Raw genomic sequence first — 25,534 nt, 5'->3', positions numbered from 1 at the left:
CATTTGAGTCAAATGTATGAAAGATGATATGTCATGAGCTTTGTAATGTTTTGAACAACCAATAAAAAAAATCAGAAAAAAAGACACAATTAATAAATGGACAAATGAACTAAAAAATACTTCTTAAAAGAAAAAATAAAATGGCCAACAAGTATACAAAAAAAGTTCAACATCCTTAGCAATAAGGAAATGCAAATCAGAACTATGCTGGGGGGTGCTGGGGCTGGGGCTGAGCGGTAGAGCACTTGCCTGACATGTGCAAGGCACTGCGTTCAATTCTTAGCATCTTATACAAATAAAATAAAAGCATTCTGTCCATCTATAACTACAAAAAAAAATTTAAACCACACTGAGATTTTCATCTCACTCCAGTTAGAAGGACAGCCAACAAAAATACAAACAATAATAAATGCTGGAGAGGATGTGGAGAAAAAGTATCACTTTTACACTATTGGTGAGACTGTAAGTCAGTAAAACCACCATGGAAAACAGTATGAAGTTTTCTCAAAAGACCAGGAATTGAATCACCTTATGACCCAGATATACCACTCCTCAGTATTTATCCTATAGAATTAAAGTCATCATACTACAGTGATACATGCATACCCATGTTTATAGCAGCACAATTCACAATGGCAAAAAATTTAAAAAAATTTAAAAAATAAATAAAAACCCCATAGCTGGGCATAGTAGCACATGTAATCCCAGCAGTTTGGAAGTCTGAGGCAGGAGGATGGTGAGTTCAAAGCCAGCCTCAGCAATTTAGTGAGGCCCAAAGCAGCTCAGCAAAAGTCGTGTCTATATAAAATATAGAGTTGTCTCTATATAAAATATAAAAATGGCTGGAGATGTGGCTCAGTGGTTGAATGTCCCCTTGGGTTCAATCCCTGGTACAAAAAAAAAAAAAAAAACCCAAAAACCAAAAACCCATAGATGCCAATCTGCTAAAAGTGTGCCCTTAAGGCACACACAGACGGCTTAAAGACAGCACACCGCAACTGTCATGCCTACCCCACAGCACTTGTCCTCCACCCTAGTGTAGCCTGTGTGTTCTGATGATGGGACACTTGGGCATCCTACCTGTGCTGTGCACTTGCTCTTAACCACTCACCTGTTCACCCTGTACCCTCCCTCCTTTGGCCTTGGCCAATGACACTACCATTAATAGGTCTGGAGAGTGTTTCTGAGAGCAGTTGTAGGTGGCACACCAGCCTGTCAGAGATTGCCACTGTGTCACATGGAGAAGCCTCCTGAATTTCCGTGAGCAAGGAGGTGATCAGTTACAAAGCCCTCATTCTAGGAGCTCCCAGAGCCCAGGGGTTCTGTCCCCTGCTCCCTGGCTTTCCCCTGGCACAAGACTTCCCTGCCACACTGTGGCTCTTTCAGAGGTGTACTTGTTTCCTGTATACAGTTTTCTTCGGTTAGTTTTAAACATATGTGTTCCTCCCAGTGCTTCAGCTTGTCCATCCTCCAGTACGCACAGGACAGGTCCCTCTTCCCACCCTCTGCAGCCATCGCGGAACACAGCTCCCATTTCATCCTGTTTCTTCACTTCTATCTTCTAAGTCCTTTCTGTGGTCTCTGGGTTTTGTTTTTTTTTTTTTTTTTTTTTTTTTTTTTTTTTTTTTTGCTGTTCTGCTTTTCTTCGCGTGCCTCTTAATTTAAGGATTAGAAATAAAGAATCTTAAAGTGATATCTTCTGTAGGTTTTACGGGTTTCCACTTGCTCTCCCTGCTGACCTGCAGCACCTCCTGCTGTCAGCGGCAGCCCAGTCTCTGCATCTGTGCTCAGAGCTGCGGTGGATGCCCAGAAAGTGTGGGCCAGGGACCAGAGGCAGCCCAAGGAGGAGGGCTTATTCCTCAATGCAGGGGGGAGGCTGGGCTGTGGGGACTGAGGCGCAGAGGTCATGAGCTTTGCTCTCTGATCAACGGGCATCACCCCTGCAATTGCTTCATTCACATTTTGTAATCATGTTGGAAGCTGTGTTTTCACTATAGAATGTTTGCAAAAGTGGTGTGATTTTAGCTTTCCTGTTCTCCAGGTCTGAATATGTCTGATTAGAACACAAATTGGCCACTGGAGCAGGAGACAGAGGGAGGGGCCAGAGAAGTTTTTGTGGCACCTCTGCAGCTGTACGTGGGCAAGTTCGGGGCTTCTCTGAACCAGGGCACCTCTGGACCTCTCTACAGCCAGCCTGGCTGGTCAGGCCCCCCCCCCCCCTGCCCGGGATCCTGCCTTCTCTGGGGATGACCTCTCTCTGACACCAGGTTTCTCAAGTCGGCCACCTGCATGACTTCTGGCATTTCCGGCATCTTTTCATTCTGACTCAGGGGCTTGTGGCATGTCCCATCTCAGTCTGACGCAGAGCACCTCCTGAGTATGTGCACCACTTCTGAATTTGGAATCAAGGGTTCAGCATGTGGGGTGCAAGGGGAGGAGGGAAGGCACTGGCCAGTGGGCTCTGCCGCCTCCAGGGAAGGGCTCCTCAGAGAGCCACAGGCGGGTGCTCTCTGCTCCCAAGCCCAGCACCTAAGACAGGAAGTCTTCTCTCTGCCAGGCTGCACAGGCCGTCAGCAGCCAGCCAGGGACCTGGGAGGTCTTCTCTTCTCTGCCTCCTCTGTAGCAGGACTGCAGTTTCTGGAGGTTGGTCCTGCCGACTCCAGGCTGTCTGGGTCACAGTTTAAGGCATATTTACCTACGTTTTTCCCTTTTCCTTTTAGAACTCTCCTGGTTTCTTTGCATCTGCTGAGCCTTTTTTACAGTGGTTTACTCCTTTACTCATTAGTGCTTCCACCCCTTCCTAAAACATCTCAAGCCCTCGCTTTATAATCTGCACACATTAATTCTAAGGTGTGAGTCCTTTAGGCCTTCCAGGCTCTTCCTCAATCTCCTCGTGGTGCTGCAGCTTCTGAGTGCGTCTGCCCCTGGATCTGGGGAAGGTGGCGAGTTTGCTTTTGGAGCCTGAGTTGAAAGCAGGTCCCCTGGGGGTCAGAGGCTTTTGATGGCCACATGTGTGAGTGCACCACTCCCCTAGGACAAAATGGACCTTAATTAAAGGCTTAAGGCTCTCAGACCACTGTAGGGCTGGGGACCTGGGCTAGAAGGAAGGCTGCCTGTTGGCCACGCGTTCTCAGAGTTTCTACATGTTGTTTTTTTCATTTTTGGTACTGAAGACCCAACCCAGGGGCACTTTATCACTGAGCTACATTCCCCAGCCCTTTCTGTTTTTTACTTTTATATAGAATGTCACTGAGTGCTTAGGGCCTGGCTAAGTTGCTGAGGCTGGCTTTGAACTTGTGATCCTCCCATCTCAGCCTCCTGACTCATTGAAATCATAGGTGTGCCTCACTGTGACTGGCTGCTCTCACACATTCTGAGGGCTGCTATGTAGATTCTGGCATCCACTTAGGCTTTGTCCTCTCTTGATTACTTTCTTTTTTTCTATTATTACATTGATGCATTTTAAAAGATTTTTTTTTTTTAAAAAAAAAAGGTCACACAAAATTCTAAGTCATTTTCAGGGAGAGTGTCTGACAAGGAATCTCTTTCTTCATATTGCTGGACACAGAAGCATCAGATGCTCCTGTGAGCTCCAAGTTCTTCCTCACCCTGTCTCCAAACACAGATGTTTCTTTGTACTTAGTAACCATACCCTTGGCCAGAGACACCTCTTCCACTATTCTAATGAAACAGTCAGAACAGTGACATGCACTGGGACACTTTCAGCTCACACACGCTGTGCCCGATTTACCAGAGCAGAGAAACCAAACGGCCGGGCATCACGTAGTGTGACTTCCAAACAGCGTCTCCCCTCGGCACTCACCCCTGGGAATCCGGTATCCAGTCTCCCCGGGTTTCCTGAGGTTCCTCAGGATGTGATCTGAGTGGATGTTGATCAGCATGCCCAATAACCACAAGGCAAAACCTACAGAGAAAAACCACAAGATCCTTACCACGAATGAACTGCAAGATTTAAGAACCCCAGGCGACTTGGCAGAGCTCAGCAGCCCTTCCGAGGGCCACTGTTAGCATGAGACACTGCGGTGCTGGTAGAGAGCTCCGCAGGGCTGCCGCCACTGTGCTGTGAGGGATCTGCTCTCCAACACTGATAACAAGGGTCTAGAAGAATCCTGTTGTCTCAATTCCACGATCACTTTATTTCTCTGTTGCTTAAACTGAAAGATGACTGCTGCTTATGTGAATCCAACACTTAATTCTATTTGTCGGGATTGCAAAATCTTTGTATGAAATCTGAGAAAGTTGTAGAGTCAGGATGGAGTCACTTTTGTCAAGTCCTAACAAAAGTAAGTAGTAAGTCATCAGGAGGTCACGGAGGAGGGAGTCTCACACATGTGCCTGATAAACAAGAACGACAAGACTAAACCACAGCCTCACACCGTGGCCACCCACCTTACACATAAAGTACTTCAGCAAGGTTGTCTGGCCCCAAACATCTGCTTAAGCGTGGACTGATGCCACCCTTGTTATGGATCCCTGTTCTCAAAGACCACTGTTTCAAAATATCTTCTCAATCCTCCTCATTTTGCCCTGAAGTCTTCCCCCTGCCTTAACCTCCCTGAACGTGCACGTGGTCTACAATGGCACACACATCCCAGTGCAGTGCTAGCCCATCTGTAAGTATATGACACTGTTCTTCCGAGAATCTACGATGGCACTTAGGTGACAAATTCTTCAGGTTAACCACTTCTACTGTTCTAGAAAACTTGTTAGAATTTGATTATTATTTACTAGCCCTTAATTGTAACTATCAAGTATAACTAATTATCCATGCAATTTCATGTGAGGCTCCTTACAAAACATAATTTTGTGAAAATATACATACCAAAGAAGATGACCTAGTTTGTCCCCCACTGACACATTTTTTTTTCATTTTCAAATTCTTCTGTTCAGTGGTAGAGAAATCGAGGGGTTTGTCTACGACTGATCAGTGTCTCAGTTTGTAGACCAGCCTCAAAGGTGCCTTCAGGTGACCTGATCTGTGTGCAGAGCTACTTTAAAACATCCTTAAATTCACGAGTCAGGAGGATTCTTTTGCTTTTGTTGTTGGTCCAAAGTACCCAAACAATTCATCATAAAAATGATTCCTACAAGAGTCTTAACTAAGTATTTAAAAACCTATTTTTCTGTTAAGAAAAGAAATTCCCCTTCCTTTCATTCTTTCCTGCCCATTCTCAGGCCACTGCAGGGTGGGTGGCTGAAGTCACAGCTCGGCATTTACTAGACAGAGGCCTGGGCCAGCGCTGACCTCTGGCCGTGTCTGCTTTGGAGGAAGGTGGGGAGGCACCGAGTGTATTCCCCAGATCTCAAAAGCCTGTTCTTTTCTTCTGACTGTTGGTGCAGGAGAAAATAAGGTAATCGAGAAGCAGGTAGATCAGAAGTTCAAAGTGCCAGAGGACCGTGTGGTGAAGTCCAGCCTTCCATGGAGGCCCCTATCCCTGGGGGTAGAGGATCCTGTAGCTTCTCATCCAAACTTCACCTTCTGGAGGAGGACATGGCCTTCTCCTTGTGCAATTCTCAGGACAATGAGGGCACTGCCCTTGGAATAAATTTTAATTCTTTGAAAAAATAAGACTGAGAAACGTGAAGGTGCTTTGTCGGCAACAAGGAATTACGTGAGCGTTACTTTTTATATTATCATGAATTCATACACAGAGAGAAATCAAAATGTAATCAGGTGAGTCTGAAAATCTGATGGGCTGAGTGAAGGCTTGTGGCAGCCGCCATGGGGTGACGGTACCTGGCCTGTCACCACTTCTAAATGCTCCAGGACATGCTCCATAAGCGCTAGAAAAGCTCCCTTCTATACAAGACCCTGAGACTGAGCATTTCCCCTGCTCTTGCAAAGATTTTTGATTGCTAATGCTTTCTTTTTCACTTTGGCTCAGAATTTATAAAGCTAAAATTAGAAATTGAAAAATTCTAAAATGCATATTAATTCACATTAGTTGGTAGACATTTTAAAAATTCAAAACTTCCCAACCCAAAAGTTGGCTTAAGCTAGAATACTCATTAAAGTCTACCTGCACTGTTGGAAGGTAACCCAGTCTGATTGCATCTCATGTGACAGGAGAAACAGTGGGAAGTCGAGGGCTGGGTTAGGTTACACAGTCAGCCAGCGCCCAGGTCTCCCAGTCCTGTCTGTTACTCACCACCAGCTTCCTGCTCCCTATGGGTCCTCATTCTGTGGAACACCTGTGCTTCAGTGCCTGCGGGGGCAGGTGTCCCGTGTAGGCGTCCCTTCCTACCCTCGAGTGGCTCTGGGGTAGCCTGACTTGCCCTCTGGCTGCTCTGGACTCCCTGCTACCCTCTCCCTTGGGGGTTCACTGGTGGAAAGGGAGGTAGAGCTGATCTCCTGGATGCTCACCTGCTAGAAAACGGGGCTGGGTGACCCAGTCGTCCGCATACACTGCATATTGGCTCAAGTATCTGCTTTGCAAGTAGCCATTATAGGTACAGAAAACAAACGCCATCGCCCATGAATACAGCAGTGTGGGTTTTCCTCCTCGAATCAGGAATGGGAAAATCAAGGTGCTAAGGAAACAAAAACAAATTTAAAAAGAAATAAAAATACATTCTGCAATTCTGTTTAAATGGCTTGGGATTTTCGTCTTGTCTTGGTTTTTCTTGGTTAACGTCATCCTTAGTCACACTTGCATGGATGCACTCTGTGCCAAAGGCATGGAGTACATCATGGTAACTAAGAAGTCCACTGAGAGAACTGACCTGCTTTGGCGGTGCTCACCACGGTGCACGAGCTCGGGACTCTTGTCGTGCATGCGGCATGTGGAACAGACACACTGAATTAGAGACAGGGAGGCCTCAGGAGACTCTTAAGTTTTCCACTATCCTAAAACCATGGGCAGTTCTACTGGGCAACAGGATCTGGGCCACACTGCCATGTCATCCATCCCTGCTACCAGGGCTCCCTCCACCAAGCACGGAGCGCTGCAAGGCTTCCCAGCTACCTGGCAGGAGGACCTGTCACCATGTTTGAGCAGATAAAAGGAAGACTCAGTGTGAAGTAATCTGTTCCAGGTCACCAGGCTAGTGAGAGGTTGAGTTCAAGTGCTAATCTGGCTGATTCAAAAATGTCACTCTCCCGTTAACAGCCCGCTGGCCTATAGGCACCCTACTAGAGGGTTAAGGAGGGGCACAAAAGGATCAGGAATTAGAAACCCACCAAGAAAAGAGGATGCAAAATGTATTTTGTGTTTGCATGTTCTCTTAAATGTCAATGTGTCATATATCCAAAGAGAGCACGTCACTATAAATCTTACAGTCCTGAAAAGCAGATAGCAACTTGTGCCACTAACTCTGACAACCTGATGCAACTGTCAAAATCCCTGAAAGACAAAGATGAACAAAACTGACCCAGAAGGAATACACTTGGATTGTTCCTCCAGGACATGGGAATTGTAAACCGCAAACTTTTGGTCAATATCTTCCAGTATGGCTCCAAATTCAGGCTGAAATCTGAACAAGTGGCAAATGCTGGCTGCACCTTGTGAAGGTGAGACCCAAGCCTCTCTCTATCTTCACACTCCTCTTCCTTACAGTCCTTCTCATTAGTACTGTAAGTTACATGTACACATGTATACACATGTACACACAACACATAGAAACTGCACGTGCACATTTCTATTGCAGTTGGGGGCAATGAACCCAGGGCCTTGTGCATGTTGGGTACTAACATGCATTTTAAATCTCATCACTAAAAATGTCTTCACACTCAGCCACCCTTGCCCATGGAACTGTGGGAAATGGCTATTACTGTTCTCTGAGAAAAGAAGGATTGACCAAGAAGATGGAAATCCTATAAGATGGAAACTATCTTTAAGGGAAACTATGAAGTACTTGGACTAACACGTACTTTATCCAGGCAATATGTCTTAAGTCTATTTTCTGTTCTGATAATTAGCCAAAGATATAAAAAAAAAATCAGTTCCCAGGGAGCTACAAAGAAATTCTATTTTCCAAGTAATCAGATTATGTGTAAGATAAACTGTGACACTTTTCTCTGTTATGTTACAACATTTCTATTTTCTCTCCTTTCCACATAAAGAAACAAGACTCAAATTTCACCCCATGGAATCTGCAAACCTCTGCATCCACAGGTTTGTAGACGGGTGTAAAGCGCTGAGCCAAGCGCTTTAAGAAAGAAGCCAGAGTTCTTTGATGCTTCAGTGGCAGGACACCCTGCTATCTGTCTCTTACAGGCTGAGTTTGACAGCATAGGCACAACATAAACGTGCTTCTACGTTCCTGATACATTTTCCTAATGGTTTCTGATCTTACACTAAGTGCTGTTTTTCACACTTCAAAACTGTTACCATCATCACCATTTCACAGATCAGGATACAAGGCTCAGAGGCACCACTCCAGCTGACTGGGTTATGAGAGTCTTAACCTCATCAGTGCACTACGCGCCCCCCCCCCCCAGGATTAACTGGGTGGAACAGAAGGCAAGCAGGTGCCTGGAGGAGGTGGGTCTCTGGGGATGTGCCTTTGGGGTTATATTTTGTTCCTGTTGAGCAGAGCTCTCTCTCTCTACCTCCGGGTGCACTGTCTGAGCTGCTTTCTTCTACCCCACTTTTCTGCCATAATGTTCTGCCTCACCCGGGGCCCTGAGGAGCAGAGTGGGCCGTCTATGGATTAAGATCTCTGAAACTTGAGCTGCCACATAAACTTCTCCTCCTCTAGAGGTTCTTGTCAGGTATTTTGGTCATAGGAGCAAAAAGCAGACTAAAGCAGAAACTGGTACTGAGAAGTGGGATCATTACTGTAACTAACCTGACCATGTGGCTTAGAAGTTTGGGGAGCTTATTTGAATTTGTGGGAGGAATTTTGAGACATTTAGAGATGGAAGCTGAAAAAGCTTTAGATTGTTGTAAGCAGAGATTAATGGGCAATTCTGGGGGGTGATCAGAAGACCAGAATGCCAACAGGACTGTGGACAGTGGTCATGGGGCTCCTAAGGTTTCAGGAGAAGGAGGACTTTAGAAATTGGACTAGAGACCATTTATGTTACATTCTGGCTAAGAAATTGTCTACATTTTGCCTGTATCCAAGACTTTCTATGAGGCTGAATTTAGGCCATGGACTTTTTTATTTTAATATTTTATTTTTTAGTTATAGTTGGACACAACACCTTTATTTTATTTATTTATTTTTATGTGGTGCTGAGGATGGAACCCAGGGCCATGCACGTGCTAGGAGCGCTCTATCGCTGAGCCAAAACCCCAGCCCCTAGGCAATGGACTTTTTAAAGGGCAGAAGAAATTTCTAGGCAGCATAGTATTCAGGGAGTGATGGCTTTTAGCCAAGTTCACTGTGATAATCTGGAGAGGAAAGCAAAGCAGATAGATCTGAAAAACTTGGAGTTCTGCCAGGAAACGGAGCAAAACTGGGGCTAAGGAATCCTGGTTGTTAATGACATCAAAGCCACTAAGAAACTCTAAAGACTGCCCAGAGACAAAAAGAAGGATGGTTTGAGGGCATCTCAAAAACTGGCAAGAACACACCCATTTCAGGCGCAAGGGTGTAAATGACAAAGCCTTTTGAGACTAGACTCACAGGACACCCTGCTTCAAAGGGCAGCCTAGTAACTTGATTCACCAGTCACCCAGGCACTCAGAGACTGCTGCAGCCACAGTCCTTGGAAGCTGGCTACTGCTCCAGGTGGGGGTGGACCCTGGCATCAACCCTGGTATCCTGGTGGTGAATGATGGGGTGCTGGTTCTGCAGGAATGCAGGATGCTGGAGTTAGGGCGTCGTGGAGGCTGCTGTGGAGATTTCAAAGGAAGGCCTGGGAGGCCAGGCAAAGTGCTGCAGCGGTGGAGGCCCTGCGGGCTGCCCCCAGAGGGCAACGCATGGAGATGTGAGGAGGAAGCCAAGGAGCACTGGAGACACCAAGATTAAGACATGGCAGTGTTGGGGAATGTCTGCCAAGGCCATCTGCAGGAACTGAACAGAAATAAGGCCACATGGGCTGCAACCAGCAAAGCCACAGGGGCAGAGCTACATGAGCCCTTTGGAAAGGACATCAGGAAGCCACGTGCCCTAGATGCTGGACACAGAGCTACAGGACTTGCTCACCCAGCTCCATGTCAGTCTTGCTCTCCTCCCATCCCTGCTTTCTGTGTTCCTATTTCTCCCATGTGGAATGGAAATGTTTACTCTGTGCCTTTACATACTGGACATATCTGATTTTTATAGGGGCTCATGCTGAGAGTATGCCTTGAGTCTCAGAGGAGACTTTGGACTTTGACTTTTAGGCAATGCTAAAACTGTAAGATTACTGGGACTCTTGGAAATGGACTAAATGTATTTTGCCATTGAAAATGGAAATAAGCTTCGTGAGGCCAGGGGTGGAATGTTATTATTTAAATACTGGTGTCCCCCATAAGCTCATGTATGAAAAAAGGCAAGAAAGTTCAGAGGTGAAATAACTGGGTTACGAGAATATTAACCTAATCAGAGCATTAATCCCCTGACAGGGCCTAACTGAGTTGTAAATGTAGGCAGGTGGTGTGTGGCTGGGGGCGGTGGGTCCCTGGGTGGGCCTGCCTTTGTGCTCTGTATTTTGTCCTTGCTGAGCAGAGCTCTTCCCTTGCTTCCTGATCTTATGTCCTGCTGTGTGCCCCCAGCTCTCTGTTGCCACTCCTCTGCCATAATGTTCTGCCTCACCTTGAGGCCTAAGGAATGGAGCTATCTGTCTATGAACTGAGACCTCTGAAACCATGAGCTTAAAAATGAACTTTTCCTCCTAAAATTGTTCATCAGATCTTTTGGTTGCAGCAGGGAGACAGCTGACTAAAACACCAGTAACGTGCCAATGGAGACTGCACGCTGGGCAGCGGCAGGGCTGGGGGCACACACCACCTTCTAGGTCATGAACTGATAAATTCTGGGGCTGGCACAGAAGTCCCCTTTGAAGAGGGCATTACCATAGCAATTAAGCAATCTTCCATTGGCACCTTTATACTGTGAAATTCCCAAGAGAAGTATTGCCTCTCTCTCTAGGCAGTTCAAGACCCATGATTCATTTGCAGCTCCCTAACGGCACTCAATCCTATTTTTCTTTTTAGAACCGCTTTCATACTGTCCCAGAGAATTCCATATGTTGCATATCTGTTCTAATTTGTTTCTAAGAATTTCTTGATTTCTCTCTCATTTCTTCTATCATCCATTCTTCATTTAAAAGTGTATCTTTCAATCTCCAAGTGTTTATGTTGTTTCTATTATTTTTCTTCCCATTAATCTCTAATTTCATTCCATTATAATTTGACAGGATGCACACGATTCTATGGATTTTTAAAATTCATATTAACTAAGACTTACATTGTGATAGAAAACACTGTGAACGTGGTCTGTTTTGGAAAAGGTTCCATGAGCTGCTAAGAGGAAGGTAAATTCAGCTGTTCTAGAGTGAAACGTTCTCTAGTGTCTGTGAGGTCCATTTGATTTACAGTATTTAGGTTGGAAATATCTTTATTGATTTTACATTTGGATGACCTATATATTGGTAATATGGGTATGTTGAAATCACCCTGTATTATTGTATTGGGGTTTATCTGGGATTAAATGTCAAGAAGCATTTTTTAAATGTAATTAGGTTCACTGATGTTAGGGGCATATATATTCGCTGTTGTCAAATCTTCTTGTTGGATCATTCCCTTTACTAGTATGTAGAGTTGCCTTGTCTCTTTGGATTAATTTTTGCTTGAAATCGGCTTTGTCAGATATGAGAAAAGTAGCTACTCCTGCTTGTTTTCTGACCCCATCTGAATGGAATATTTTTTTCCATTCTTTCACTCTTAGTCTATGGGTGTCTGCCTATGAAATGAGACTCCTGTAAACAGCTCAGTTGGACCTTATTTCTTAATTCATTCTGCTAATCTATGTCTTTAAATTTGGTAGTCGAGAACATTGACATTTGGTGTTACTATGAGTGTGTGTTTGTTGTTTCCTGACATTTTTGTTTGTTTACTGTATCTAATTCTGTCCTAATTTTCATTTAATTGGTTGCTCTTCTATGATCTCCATCTGTTTGGTAGATCATCTATTTGGTGTTTGGTTCCTCTGTGTGCTGTTTATCTTTCAGTATTCTTTGTAGTGATCACAAATTCTTGTTAGTTTATCCTTATCATAGAAAATTTTCATTTTTCCATCAATTTTGAAAGACATCAATTTTGCTGGATATAGCAATATTGGCTGGCAATTGTTTTCTTTTAGAGCTTGGAATATTTCATTCCAGGCCCTCCTTGATTTTAGGGTCTGAGATGAGAAGTCAGAGGTGAGACTTTTGGTTTACCTCCAAATGTGACTTGATGATTTTCTCTTTTAGGTTTCAATATTCTTTCCTTATTTTCTATGTTAGGCATTTTGATTATGATGTCTTTGAAAGGTTCTGTTATGATATTATCTATCTGGGGGTCCTATATATATCTGTGGACCCTAGCTCATTTCTAATATATGGAAAGCTTTTTGTTCCTATCTCACTGAAAATGTTCTTAATGCCTTTAGCCTGTATCTCCGAGTTCTCTTCTATCTCAGCGACTCTCAGGTTTCTTCTCTTTGTGCTGTCTCAGAGCTCTTGAATATTCTGATCATGGTTTTTTATTTTTATTTTCCTTTATTGCACACTGTATATTCAAGATCACATACCCTGTCTTCAAGGCCTGAAGTTCTGCTGAAGATCTACAGTTCTATTTTTTACACAATCTAATCTGTTGATGATGCCTTCAAGTGAATTTTAAATTTGATTCATTACGTCCTTCATTTCTAGGCGTTCTGCTTGGTTTCTTTTCATAGTCTAATTCTTTATTGAAATGGTCTTTTATCTCCTATATTTGCTCTCTCAATTCATTTCTTAGTTCTTCTTTAACTTCATTGAACATTTTAATAATCTGTTTTTTAGAGTTCCTCTGAAATTTCATCCACTTCCATATCTGTGGGATTCTTTAATGGGGTACAGTGAATTTTGGGGGGCAGATTTGCCTGTTTCCTCAAGTTTTCAGAAAGCTCAGACTTGCGCATCAATTGAGATGGACTCCCCTTACTTTTTTTATACATGTGTCCTTTTATGTGTGGTTATCTTTTTTCTTTTGGGACTTCTCTATTTCTGATGTACTAGCAGATGTTCAGGAGTAGGATCGGAGGTCCCCTTCTATTTGTTCCTACTTGGGGACTGTTTGAGGGTTTGAGGTTTTTGTCTCCCTAGTTCTACGTGTTGAAGTATTTTTGAGGTTCAGGTGGGGCTAGATCTTTGTTAGATTTGCTATTGCTTGGCTGAGCTGTGAGTACTGCTCAGCAGCAGAATCTCTAGTCTGTGAACCTGAAGTGTACTGATCACTCCCAGCCTTCTTAGAGGGAGGGCGAGCCAGGGGTAGCACTCATGACAGCAACACCTGTGCAGCCTAAGATCTGTCCAGTGACTACTTTGACACCTATAAAACGTATGGCCACCTCTATAGGAATGCTGAGGCCAGCATTTGACATCAGCACCAACAATAAAAACCGGGAGCCAGATCAGGCATTAAACACAAGGTGTCCACTACATTGTTCACTGTACAGTCTACAGTCACAGCAACCGCACCCTGGCTCCCGCTGAGCTATATGCCTGTGGGCTGAGTGATTTTTGTTGCTTTCCACTCAACAACTTCCCCCACCAACTCTGGTCCATTAAGATCAGCTCCCTCTGTATCCCACAGGCCACTTTTTTTTTTTTTTTTTTTTAATGCTGCTGTCCTCCCTCTGCCTGCACGCCCCTCCACTCAGCGAAGGGGGCACGTCTCTAATGGGCTATTTCTTATATTATGTCCAATGTTTCCAAATTTCTGTGTCCATAGGGATTCTTTACTGTCCAGTATTAAATTTCAGTGACTTCTCTTAGTTACCCACTTCACTGAGGAGCGAGCTTCATGCTTTCTAAGTCTGGTGCTGGGAACTGCTGGGAAGTGCGCTGCCACCACCCACCCCCAGCACGGACCCGGGTGGTGGCGGGGGGGGGGGGGGGGGGGGGGGCGAGAGAGGAAGACAGGAGGAAGGGAGCGCACCCACCAGTGAGTGACAAACCCTTGTGTCGGAGGGCTGACTTTCAATAGATCACAGCGAGGGAGCTGCTCTGCTACATATGAAAAGGTCGTCTACGAATGGTTTAGCGCCAGGTTCATCTTAGTCACCATATTCTGACAGTCCTTTTTTTTTGGGGGGGGGGCTGTGCTGTCCTCATGCATGCCGGGAAAGTGTTCTACCACTGAACCACTATCACAGCCTACATGTAACCATTTTACATTTTGAAATGGATAATAATGCTATTACTTTTTTTCCTCAACAAACTGACACCTAAGCTCTCAACAGGCCTGACATCGAACACTTCTGCAGTAATGGTGAAACTGCACAGATCTCACTATGTAAGACTTAAATATGCACTTGGCTTTTTCAAGGCAATATTATGGTCACAATGAATATTTTGCTTTTCATGCTTCTACACTTAACATAAAAGATATTTTCCTCCCTCAGATCATTTGGATCCACAAGGTCAGGGCAGAGGAGTCAGTATGCCTTGATAAACACAATTAACTGGGAAGACACTAGGCTCAGACAGTTCCAGTTCTTAGGATTCTTATATTCTTATATTCACAAAACCAAACCCAGTTCAGTGTAAACAGTTAAAATCAGACTTGACCAACTAGAAACTACCAACTAACCTCTAACTGGAAACTCAACCAATCAGAAACCATCACCTAACTACTAACAGGAGATTTGACCAATCAGAAACCACCAACTAACCGCTAACAAGGGACTTTCCACTCTAAACAATCAAATATTCTCTTTGTCTTGCTTCTGGGACACTTAATAAAAGTTTTCCCTTCATGCCCCTTCAGGGGGTCCTAACCACCAGGGAGTTGAAGCTATCTGATTCATGAATTGTTGTCTGCTCAAATAGTCTTTAAAAATTCAGTGCACTCACATTCATCTTTTGATACCCTTAAATACCCTTAGTTTAATACTGTCTCAGTTCCCTGCTTTTTTAGCATCACACATGTCACATGACATGTTTAAAAGTGGCACGGTGGTACACGTCCATAATCCCAGCGACTTAGGAGGCAAGTTCAAGGCCAGCCTCAGCAACTTAGTGAGGTACTGAGCAACTTAGGGAGACATTGTCTCAAAATAAAAAATTAAAAAAATTAAAGGGCTGGGGATGAGGGTCAGTGTCCTTGGGTTCAATCCCTAGTAGCAAACAAACAAAAAGCAAAAAACAAAACACTGAGGTTTCTCTGAAGGGACATTAAGTTTCACAGGAGAAACATGAGTCAGAAGCAGGTAAGATTCTTGGAGGCACCAAAATCAGGAAAAAGAGAATCAAGATCCACGTGGCTATGGCTGAGAACAGACCTTGGTGTAGATGTCAGGACTTGGGCATTTGAACCCCTGCATACTGGGGCCATTTGAAGACCTCTGACCACAGCCAGCCATAATAAAGGTGGCCACCAAGGGAGAGCCATGGCATCAGTACCTCGTGCTCAGCCTCTTTGTAGCTCAGTGAAGAAATAACCCCCTGATAAAGTCAGTGCTGAGGGTGGGAGGGGAGAGCCGTGAGCCAGAGCAGCTGGTCAGGGAAGGCCCCAGCTGACCTGGCCAGCAGGAGGAGATGCAGAACATGAGTCTGTGGGGCCAGCAGCTACCCAGGGACACATGCAGAGCTGCGGTGAGCTGGAGTAGTACCACCAGGACACCACTGCCAATGTCAGGTGACCAGGTTTAGAGGTGAGAGTGGAGAAGGAGCAGGGGGAAGAGGAGGAAGTACAGCAGGAGAGCGAGCAGGTGAGGAGGAGCTGGCCCAGGAGAGAAGAGCATGGAGGCAGAGGGGAGCACAGGGAGGCAGGGGAGGGAGTGCTGCTGCAACCCGAGCTCAGTCTCAGGCAAGCAGGAGAGCAGAGGGAGGGTTCTGCCTGCCACTGGCTGCACACCAGGAGGCCCCCTGTCACCAGACCACAGCGTGACAGGAGCCACTCCATCCCGCACAGGAAACCCTGGGCAAGATGCCTGCCCAACTGCAGAGTGCTTCATCTTGGGCAGACGCCACCCTCATTACTGATGCTTGGGGTCAAGGTCACTCATGTAATCCTCACGCACTCACCTACATGGAAACCTGGGAGGCCAGCTAAGAGGCCGTGAGGAAGCACCTGTCTGAGGTAGCTGGCAGCACATCAGACACTGCTTCTTGCTCAGAAAGACCCAGGACAGAGGGGAGGAAGCTATGTCTGTCCTCAAGACTCAAACACCCTGGGGGCAGGAGGAAGAGGCCTCAGCACCGACAGAATGCAGGGGACAGCTACAACTACTGAGGGCCACTGCATGTCACATATTAAAGACATCCCCCGAAAAGTCCTTTGCCATCCTTGGGGGACTGGACAGGCCCTCCATAGATCGTTCCTCATCACACCATACCCTCTCCTCTTCCAGGCAGGCTGCCCTTTATTCCCTGGTATTCAATAGGTCAAAAGATCCTGCCCAGGTCCACCCCCTGCCCGGCACCCCTCCAGACCTAAGGAAGCCTCTTGTCTCTGCCAGGCCCACCAATCGCCCTCAGCACGCGGGCTGAGCAAGCACATCAGCAGGCAGGGTCCCTTACCCCAGAAGTAAACACACCCGCCCCTTACTTGCCCTCCCTCTTTGAGATTATGGTCCACCTTCCTTGTCCAGGTACTGTCACTGGCTCTTGGAAGAACTGTCATTCTGCAGCCACCACTGGATGCCCCTGCCTGTGGCCAGCCCCAGGACCTGGCTCTAGACCTCAGCCCACCTGCTGCCCTCTTGGTGTCCCTGTGCCCACCTGGGCTTGGTTTCTTCTGTTCTTGTGCTGGGTCCTGTATCATCTGTGGTGCTCTGTCCAGGTGGAGGGGCTCTCTAAAGTTTGCAAGGCCAGCGAAGAAGGCTTATCACCAGTGCCGAATGCTGTTTCCACCCCAGGTCTCTTCCAAGTTCTCGCCAACTCAGGTCAAATGACTATTTAATAAGTTAGTTGCTTGGGTAAGACGGAAAATGTTCTTGTCTTTTTGGACAACATCAGTGTCCCTGAACCACATGGGCTCTGGGCAACATATACAGCAGTTTTAAAAACTACACCTGGCCCAGCAAATCCTCTTGGAATGGCGTTTTTAACCCACTAGTCCAGGGATCAGGGGCTTCAATACCAGCAGTCCCGCATTCAGCAGCCCTGGTCCCACACCTGCTCTGTGCAGTCTTGCCTGCGCCCAAGGATCTATTCAGGTTGTACCACTCTAGGGACGACTCTGGGTCTTTGGGGGGCAGTCAGTGTTCACTCTTCCGTTTGAGGGATGCCTCCCATCCCGATGCCTCCACTGACACAAGACTCTAGGAAGTGCCCCCTTAGTTTCCAATGCCACGCCTGCAGAGGTCTTTACTGGCACTGCAGCTGGCAGCCGTGTGCATGAACCATACAGAGTACATGCAGGATGTGCCCATCACAGAGCGAGGCCAAGTACTGATGCCTATTACTGAGCACTGGATGGGTCCTTCCACACAGGCAGCCCAGGGACTCGCCTGGTGTAATATGCATGCCAGGCAGTGCCATCCCTGTGCCTGTTTTGAGGTGGGGAAACCCTGGCGCACATGGTTCAGTAACTTCTCCCAGGTCACAAGTGATGGGTTGTAAAGGCCGTCAGAATCAAAATGGAGTCACTTCTGTGGAGCTCTATAGAAATTAGGATGTGGCACAATGATCAGTATAAATGAAAGTGTCCTCTGAACCGTGTTAGCATACACCTTGCTGGGGTTTCTCCGTGAGATGCTTAAGGTCATGAGGTGTAAGTTTTACCTAAAAATAAATGTGCGAACAAGAGCGCAATGCAACATCCACTGTTCTGTGTGTCAGGCGCAGCAACTTCGCTAAAAGAATTTTTCTAATACCCAAGTTTTCATAACGTGAACGTAAATGAGATAAATGTTTATAAGTGAACTTTCCCTGTAACTTGGAATGTTAAAGTTGTTATGCGAAATTAAGTAAGATACTCATAAAAGTCTAAACCTTAATCCACAGAGAAGCCTTTATCCCCAAGTCCCTGTTCCACACCAAACAAGTGGGAGGGAGCAGGTGTTTCTAGACATAAATCTGGTTGAAAACAAACAATTCAAGACTGACTGTTTTCCTTTTGGGTCTTCACTGGAAACTAAAGCTAGTAAGAATTAAAAATCATTAAAACTGTAATTCTATATGCAAAGAATGTAAGAAAATTAAGATGGATTGATGACAAATTAAGTTCATTTATCAAAGAAAAGTGTCATGTCTAAAAGGGAGTGTTTTTAAAAAAGCTTTTCAAAATGTAAATTTAAGGAAGGAAATAAAAACAAGACAGAAAGGAACATACAAGTTGGAAAGAGATGTGAAAAACAGGGGTAGGTATCAGGATGCACTTTTGACAAGTTAAAATGATACATGGATAGTGTATGTGTGTGTGAGAAAGGAGTGGGACAGGGGAGGGAATTCTGTGTGGGAGGATGAAGGTTGTAGTCCAAGCAGAACCCTGTGCACAGGGCCTCTGTCACGTAATAGGGTCCTTTTCATCTTCTGAAGGTAAACCTTGCTGCTCAACCACTGGGGGATTGTTTTAAAACTGGCAGGTTTTGTTCCCTCTTTCTCTCAATCCCTCCCCAGCTGCCGGGAAGCAGGGGTACACTTCCTCCTGTCCTACTGCGAGTGTGCTCACTATCCACAAGCTTAAAGAAACTAGACCTAGCACGACAACCAGGAATTGGATCTGCTAATAATGATGCTGGGAGAACAGCCCCGGCAGCCCCTTGTGAGCCCTCGGTTCCCCGGGCAGTGAGACCGGCAGCCTCTATGACAGAGCCCCTTGCCTCCCCGTTTGCTAGTAAAGCAATTAAACTCTTGTTTTCTGTTTTCTTAAAACTTTGTCCTAAGCATTGGGGACAAGGACCAAGCTTTTGGTATCAACTAGAATGTTCTAAAATGGGAAAAAATAAATACAGGGCAAAGCTAGAGATGAAGCGGGTCTGGGCAGATGGTGGAGTGGGAGGTTTGAGAAGGATGAATCTTATGAGAGAAACTTTGTGTATGATAAGTTGGTGCCAAGTAGAGAAAAACGTTCACAGGTTTTTCTAAAACTTGAGCATTAACACACCAATACAAAATCAGAATCTAGTGTTCTGTTTAAAGATACAGGTTTTCTGGAAATGCCTATCTGTTCTCCATGAAGATGAACAGGAGCTCCTCTCTGCTTCCTTTAGAGTGCTGGGGGTGCAATCCAGGCCCTTCCAGGCACGTTCTCTACCACTGAGCTACTGCGACCTGCACTAGGTTTCAGTTTCTAATTCTGAAATTGGTGTCTTTACAATTTCAACCATCTCCTGCAGGGCAACTTTTCTGGTCTTGTAGTCTCCGCTGAATTTTGTACCTCTTAGCTTTGAGTCACCTCCTGTGGAATTCTGATTTCCTCTCCAGCCCTGGCTCAGCTACTGCAGCCTGGTGCTAACAATGTGTTTTCCTGACATACTGTCCTGAAACCAGACGACTTCATGCACCTCCATGAGAGGTGCTGAGAACCGTGCTGCAAGCGGAGCTGGTTCTCACTTGTCATTCTGACATGCACTCTTAAAGTGCAACACATGCTCCTCCAGGCTCTAGTTAATCCCCAGCACCTTCTCACCAGGCTTGACTTCCAGGTACCTTCCAGGCTTACCAACAGAAGCAAGCACTCCACAGGAGGATCTTTTTCCTACCTTTTGGTAACCAACCTGAGAAACAAAAGATTTTGCTATATCAAGAAAATTTCCTGGGCTGGGGCTGTGGCTCAGCAGTAGAGCATTCGCATAGCACGTTTGAGGCCCTGGAGTTGATCCTCAGCACCACATAAAAATAAATAAAGGTACTGCGTCCAACTACAACCAAAAAAATAATAATAATAAATATATATAAAAAAAGATAATTTCCTGTGTTTCATGGTGTCTTTATAAGTTTTTGGTTACTTAGGAAAATTGGCCCTCTTTTTTTCACATCTATTTGCTATTGAATTATTTTACTTGTCACTCTTGTTTAATAATAATTGATTATTATTTGATATTGATCTTAAGCCTATTTTTCTTAAATGTTTCTAAAATATTGACACGTGGAACATTCTGCCCAGAATCAAAGTTCTAAATGAGTCTTTTCATGTAGAGTTAACGGAGATTTTCCAGCTGGGCTGTGGATTGAGTGTCCCCTAATGGTCCATGTGCTAAAGACTTGGTCCCCAGCTGATGGTGCCCCTGGGAGGTGCTGGAACTTTTAGATGGAAGGGCCTAGTGGAAGGAAGGTCACTGGTCACTGGGTAAAGGGAGAGTGCGACCTGGGCCCTGCCCTCTCTCTTTGCTTACCCCTCCACTTGCTCTGCCATGATATTCTGCCTCACACAGACCCAACGCTTCGTGGTCAACCGACCATGAACTGAATCTCTGAACCATGAACCATAAACCTATCCTCCTTGTGAGTTGCTTAGGTCAAGTATTTTGTCCCAGGGATGGAAAACTGACTAACACAGGCCACCAAACATCCCCAAAGGGACACAAACCTTATTTTGTAATAAACCAACTCTGCTTACCTGGAATGTTGGGTTGAATGGGAAACACTTTAAATAATAAAGCAATGCTAAATTTTTTTTTTAATTTTTTTTTTTGAGAGAATTTTTAATATTTATTTTTTAGTTCTCGGCGGACACAACATCTTTGTTGGTATGTGGTGCTGAGGATCGAACCCGGGCCGCACGCATGCCAGGCGAGCGTGCTACCGCTGAGCCACATCTCCAGCCCCAATGCTAAATTTTTTTAAAGTTATATTTGTATGATTACTGATGTAAAATTTATGAATTCTGATATTCCTAGTGTCAGTCATGCTGACAGACGATTGTATTTTAAAATCCTGGGTGTGATGAAAATCACTACTTCCTCATCCTCTGCTGAACTCTTGTCAGGATGCTAAGCAGGCTATTCTAAGTCTCTTGTCATCCCCCATTCTGATCCTTTCCTACACGTTTGCAATCACAGATCCCTGGGAAAGACTCTAAAGAGCACTCCTGAAGATCAATGGAATTTCCAGGACTCAATAAAGAAACTGAGGGGTTCATGAAACCACTAGCCAAGATCAAACTGAGTCGGACCCCTCCTGTGAGATGGACTAAACTGATACAATTTACACGTTCTTACATTTTTTATTTTTATTTAAATAGTTGTTGGCTTTTTTACTTAAATGCTTTTGTCTTCTGGATTTGAGAAAACAACTTTCTTATAGTCTACAGCAATTTGGTAAAGTACGCTTTTGTGAACACAGAAACACATTTTTCTTCCCTACCTGGTACTTCAATCATTCAGAAACTAATCATACTTTTATTTTTTATGCAAATATAGTAATTTGTACAAGTTTAGTAAGAATCTGTTCTCTTTATAGTCTACAGTTGGAAACAATGGCTTCAATTGGAATGCCATATTTGAAAAATATGTGCAGAATTCCTGGCTTCAAGGGTTCCCAGCCTTAGAGCGAGCAAATAAAAACTGTCACTCTTCTGTAGTCCCTGGGACTCTAAGGCATCGTGGTGCTACATGTGAAACCTGAAGCCTACCTTCAGAGGGTTCAAAATCTGAGATTACAAATGGCAACTCACATGTCCTGCTGAGCTAATGTAAATAATCCAAATTGGTAAGACTAAGCTTATTTTGCAAAATAATTAGTTTTTCTTTGATTACTTTTGCTCCAATTTTGTTAAGACTGCAAATACAAAATTATGTTTTAGAAGCAAACTACAGTACACTCACTATTAGACTGCATCTTTATTCATTGTTTTCGGGTTCCTACTATTTACCTCTAGATGGGACTAGATCCTAAATCATTCTAGCTTTTTCCCTAATATCTGGCTACAATTCTCCAACTAAGAACGGGAACTGCTCTTTTCTAAAGAGCTAAAAGCTGAAACGATATAGCTTGATACAAATTTCAAGAAATAAGCCTTGTGTTTGATGTACAGGCTACACAGAAAGTTTATCAAACCACCTGATGCTTTAACCAGAGACTCCAACTACAAATCAATATGAGAAGTTTGGCTGGTCAGCCTGGGGACAGCTTTTCCCAAGAAGGTGGAACAATTCTCCCTATCACAATGCAGTGTCCTTGCCCTCTGAATCTTTCCTTGTTGCTATCACATGATAGGATACTGTTGTAGTTAATATTTCACAATCTCCCTACTGTAAATAACCTGGCAGAATCCAAGGAATCCTTTACTTCACACCTAGAAGGTAGCTCTGGCAACATCCCCAACTCAACTTTTCGTTCAACTTATTCTAATGGTCCATTTTAATAACACTCTCAATTCAACCTAGCTACAGGCTATTGAATGATAAAATTTCTGTGCCAGTGGTAATAACACATGTTGTATCTGGATAAATCCTTTTGTGAAAATTGAGACCCAACCATACAAAATAAGAGAAATAAGCGAATAGGTTCAATGGTTACAACAGTTCCCATTGGACATTTAATTTTGTGTGTTTGTGTGGCACTGGGGATCAACTCCAGGGCCTCACACATGCCTTGGTTCAAGGCCCCTAAATTGTTATGTAATTGGATTTGTTACACTTTGTTGGATTTGTTTTATATTATTTCACTTTGAATTCCTACCTATTGCTTGACAACTTTCTACAGAAGTACAACAGAATAATGATGGCCCAGGACTTTGATGATAGTCAATGTCTACAAAATAGGGGGAAAAATGAACTAATAGTGGACTCAGTTAAACAGTCTGAGATTCACTTTTTCTAAACCTCTTTATCGCTCAGATGTGGCTAAAATGTGGTCATATGTTGACAGACTTCTCACCTACACTTTCCTCAGTGTTGACCAGACTAGATCAAACCAACAACCAGACAGGCTCGTCCTGGCACCTAGGAACAATCAAACCCAAGTCCATGATGATCGAGTGGCAATGCTCTCAGAGAAAAAGCCTGACCCAAAGGGAGAAATGTGAAAGTGTTAAATCAGCAACAAGTCACTTCTGTCAAGTCCTAACAACACCAGGAGCAGATCATACAGCCGATAAACACCACCAGCAGATCATACAGCTGATAAACACCACCAGCAGATCATGCAGCAGATAGGCTTTGAGGAAGGAGATCTCATGTATACGTGCCCAGTACCAAGAACCAGCAAAAAGACTGCCAGACCTACAACTTTGAACAATGGCCACCACAACCTTACCCAAAATATAACTTCTACAAGGATGCCTGTCCAACAACTGTTTATTCTTGTGCTGATACTACCCTTGTTGTTGACCTTTGTAGTCAAGCACCATTGTTGGAAAATATTTCACATAATCATACTTGTTTTTTTGTCTTGAAAACCTCCCCCAGGGAACGTCTTTGGATATGCATATAGTATATTACAGCACACAGACTTCATTGCAATGCTCTGCTATTCTCAAATTTATTAATCTTTGGAGAATATCTGTTATTTAGGTCAACATATCTAACAGTCTGACTCCAGAGCTTGCTTTTATCCAGTAGAGAAACACAAGTTCTGATGTATTTATGGAAAAGTATATATAGACGGGAGTCTCACTGATATTAAAATTGCAGTAAAGCTCTATCACATAACAAAAAAAAAATAGATCAAGCAGACTGACAATAACTCTGCTTAACAGAATACTCTTTAGGAGCCTAAATTACGTAGTACTCACTTAGCCTTTATTCAACTCTGGCCTGGTTTAAAGTTCCTGCAAGGAAAGCTTAGAGGCAGTTGGTCAGGTGTAATATGCCTGTCTCCAGTTAACTCCTGTACAGCAAGCCCTCTGGGTCCCAGCCACCTGCTCTGGTCACGGGATCTGAAACTCTGTCCTTTTCCTCCAGTAGAATGTAAGATACCAGCAGAAAAAAAAAAGTCTTATAAACACACACAAGTTGAATTCTCTCAACCTTTCTAGGAGGTGGGTGTTTTAAGGTAGGTTCCAAAAATCAGAGAGGTTGCTTAACCTGCCTATTTTCCAACAGTAGCCGAACTCAGCCTTCTCAGATGCAGGCACATTGTTTTAACTGTGCAGTTTCTCAGAGCCTAAATGAAAACATTAACATTTTGATTTAAAATTTTTGGTCAATTATTTGCTTTAGCTGTTTAAAAGCCAGACAAATCCCAACTTATTAGACCTAAAGACTTCAGATAATCATTTAAAAAATCTTCACAACTGCCCCCCACTCCCAAAAAACTAGAAGTCACTCTTAAGATGTACTTATGTTTAGGGTCCTTGCCTGGAAAGCCATCCCCATAGTCCTTGCATAAGGTGCTGGAGAAAGTCTGAACTGGTGTGCGAGTATGAATTTTTGGACCAGGTTCTCTCGTTGCAGCGGGGTCATGTGGCTGGGGGAAACGTTCCAGCAGGGCCAAACATCCCAAAGGGTAACACAACTGAAATAGAGATTTAAGGCAACCCGCGCCATGTCTTGGGGTCAGAAACTGCAGACTACCTCTAGAGGAACTCAAGGTGAGACTGTCACTCCCCAGGTCAAAGTCTCAACGCCTTTTCCCCTCTCTCCTTTTCTGCCCTTGCTCACCGTCTCTTCCAGACCCACCCCAGTGTTTCTGAACTAACTGCGGGGTCGCGGGACACAGGGAGCCGCACCGCCGGCCCAGCGCGCGGCAGCGGGGGACGTTACCGGTGCCCGTAGTGGACGATGAACATGGCCAGGAGGATGCGGTTGGGCCAGCTGCGGAGGCGCTCCGAGGACGCGCGAACGCACTCGCAGAGCGGCCAGACCAGCGAGGGCAGCTCCTGCAGGACCCAGGCGGTCTTCGCGGGCAGGCGGCGGCCCCGCCACTGCGGCGAGTAGCGGCCATAGGGAGCGCCCACCAGCAAGATCCACACGAAGCCCAGGGCGCCCAGGAAGCACTCGAGGCAGGCGAGCGCGTCCAGCAGGCGCGGCTCCGCCAGCTCCATCCCGGCAGGCGGCCGCTCGCTCCATGCCAGGAAGCGGCGGCGGGTGCCATATAGGGCGGCAGCAGGGGGCGGGCGGCCGGGTTACGCAAAGCCTGCGCGCCGCCTACGACTCGGCCTCCTCCCGGCCCGCGGTAGAAGCACGGGTCCGGGAGTGGGACCAGCCACCTGCTCCGCCACCCAGCCGGCCAGTAGGACCCGCCAAACCTGCGGACCCGGCGCGCCGCGCCGCGCCCCCACAACTGCAGCCCCGCCCACAAGCCGGAGCCACGCCCTCCGGCCCTCTCACTCGGACGGCCCCGGCCCACACCACTGGAGCAGCGCCCAGGCCCTCGCGAAACCCCGCCCATACAGCCGGCCGCGCCCCCAGGATCGGAGCCCCGCCCCCGCACTCAGAGCCCTCCTCTCCGCGCCTACTCCAGGGCTGCTGGAGCGCCCTCCACCGGGTCCCGCCTGGCTCTGCGCACGCGCCGTTCCCAGGCGGTCCGCGGAGATGCCTGCGCTTCGGAGAGAGCGGCGTG

General features: G+C 45.5%; 1 protein-coding gene across 1 annotated transcript in view; it reads right to left on the bottom strand.

Annotated features, from left to right (window-relative positions):
- Positions 1–25,256, bottom strand: part of Srd5a1 (steroid 5 alpha-reductase 1) — a 36,851-nt gene extending 11,595 nt beyond the window's left edge. The window contains exons 1-3 of the mRNA XM_026397068.2: positions 24,736–25,256; positions 6,386–6,552; positions 3,824–3,925 (exon numbers count right to left, since the gene is read on the bottom strand). Coding sequence (XP_026252853.2) covers positions 3,824–3,925; positions 6,386–6,552; positions 24,736–25,016 — 550 coding nt within the window. The 5' untranslated portion in view covers positions 25,017–25,256. The remainder of the gene's footprint in view (positions 1–3,823; positions 3,926–6,385; positions 6,553–24,735) is intronic.
- Positions 25,257–25,534: the final 278 nt, after the last annotated feature.

Source organism: Urocitellus parryii, chromosome 1 (genome assembly GCF_045843805.1).
Source record: "Urocitellus parryii isolate mUroPar1 chromosome 1, mUroPar1.hap1, whole genome shotgun sequence".
NCBI classification, from domain to species: domain Eukaryota; kingdom Metazoa; phylum Chordata; class Mammalia; order Rodentia; family Sciuridae; genus Urocitellus; species Urocitellus parryii.
This window is presented reverse-complemented; position numbering and strand designations above follow the sequence as displayed.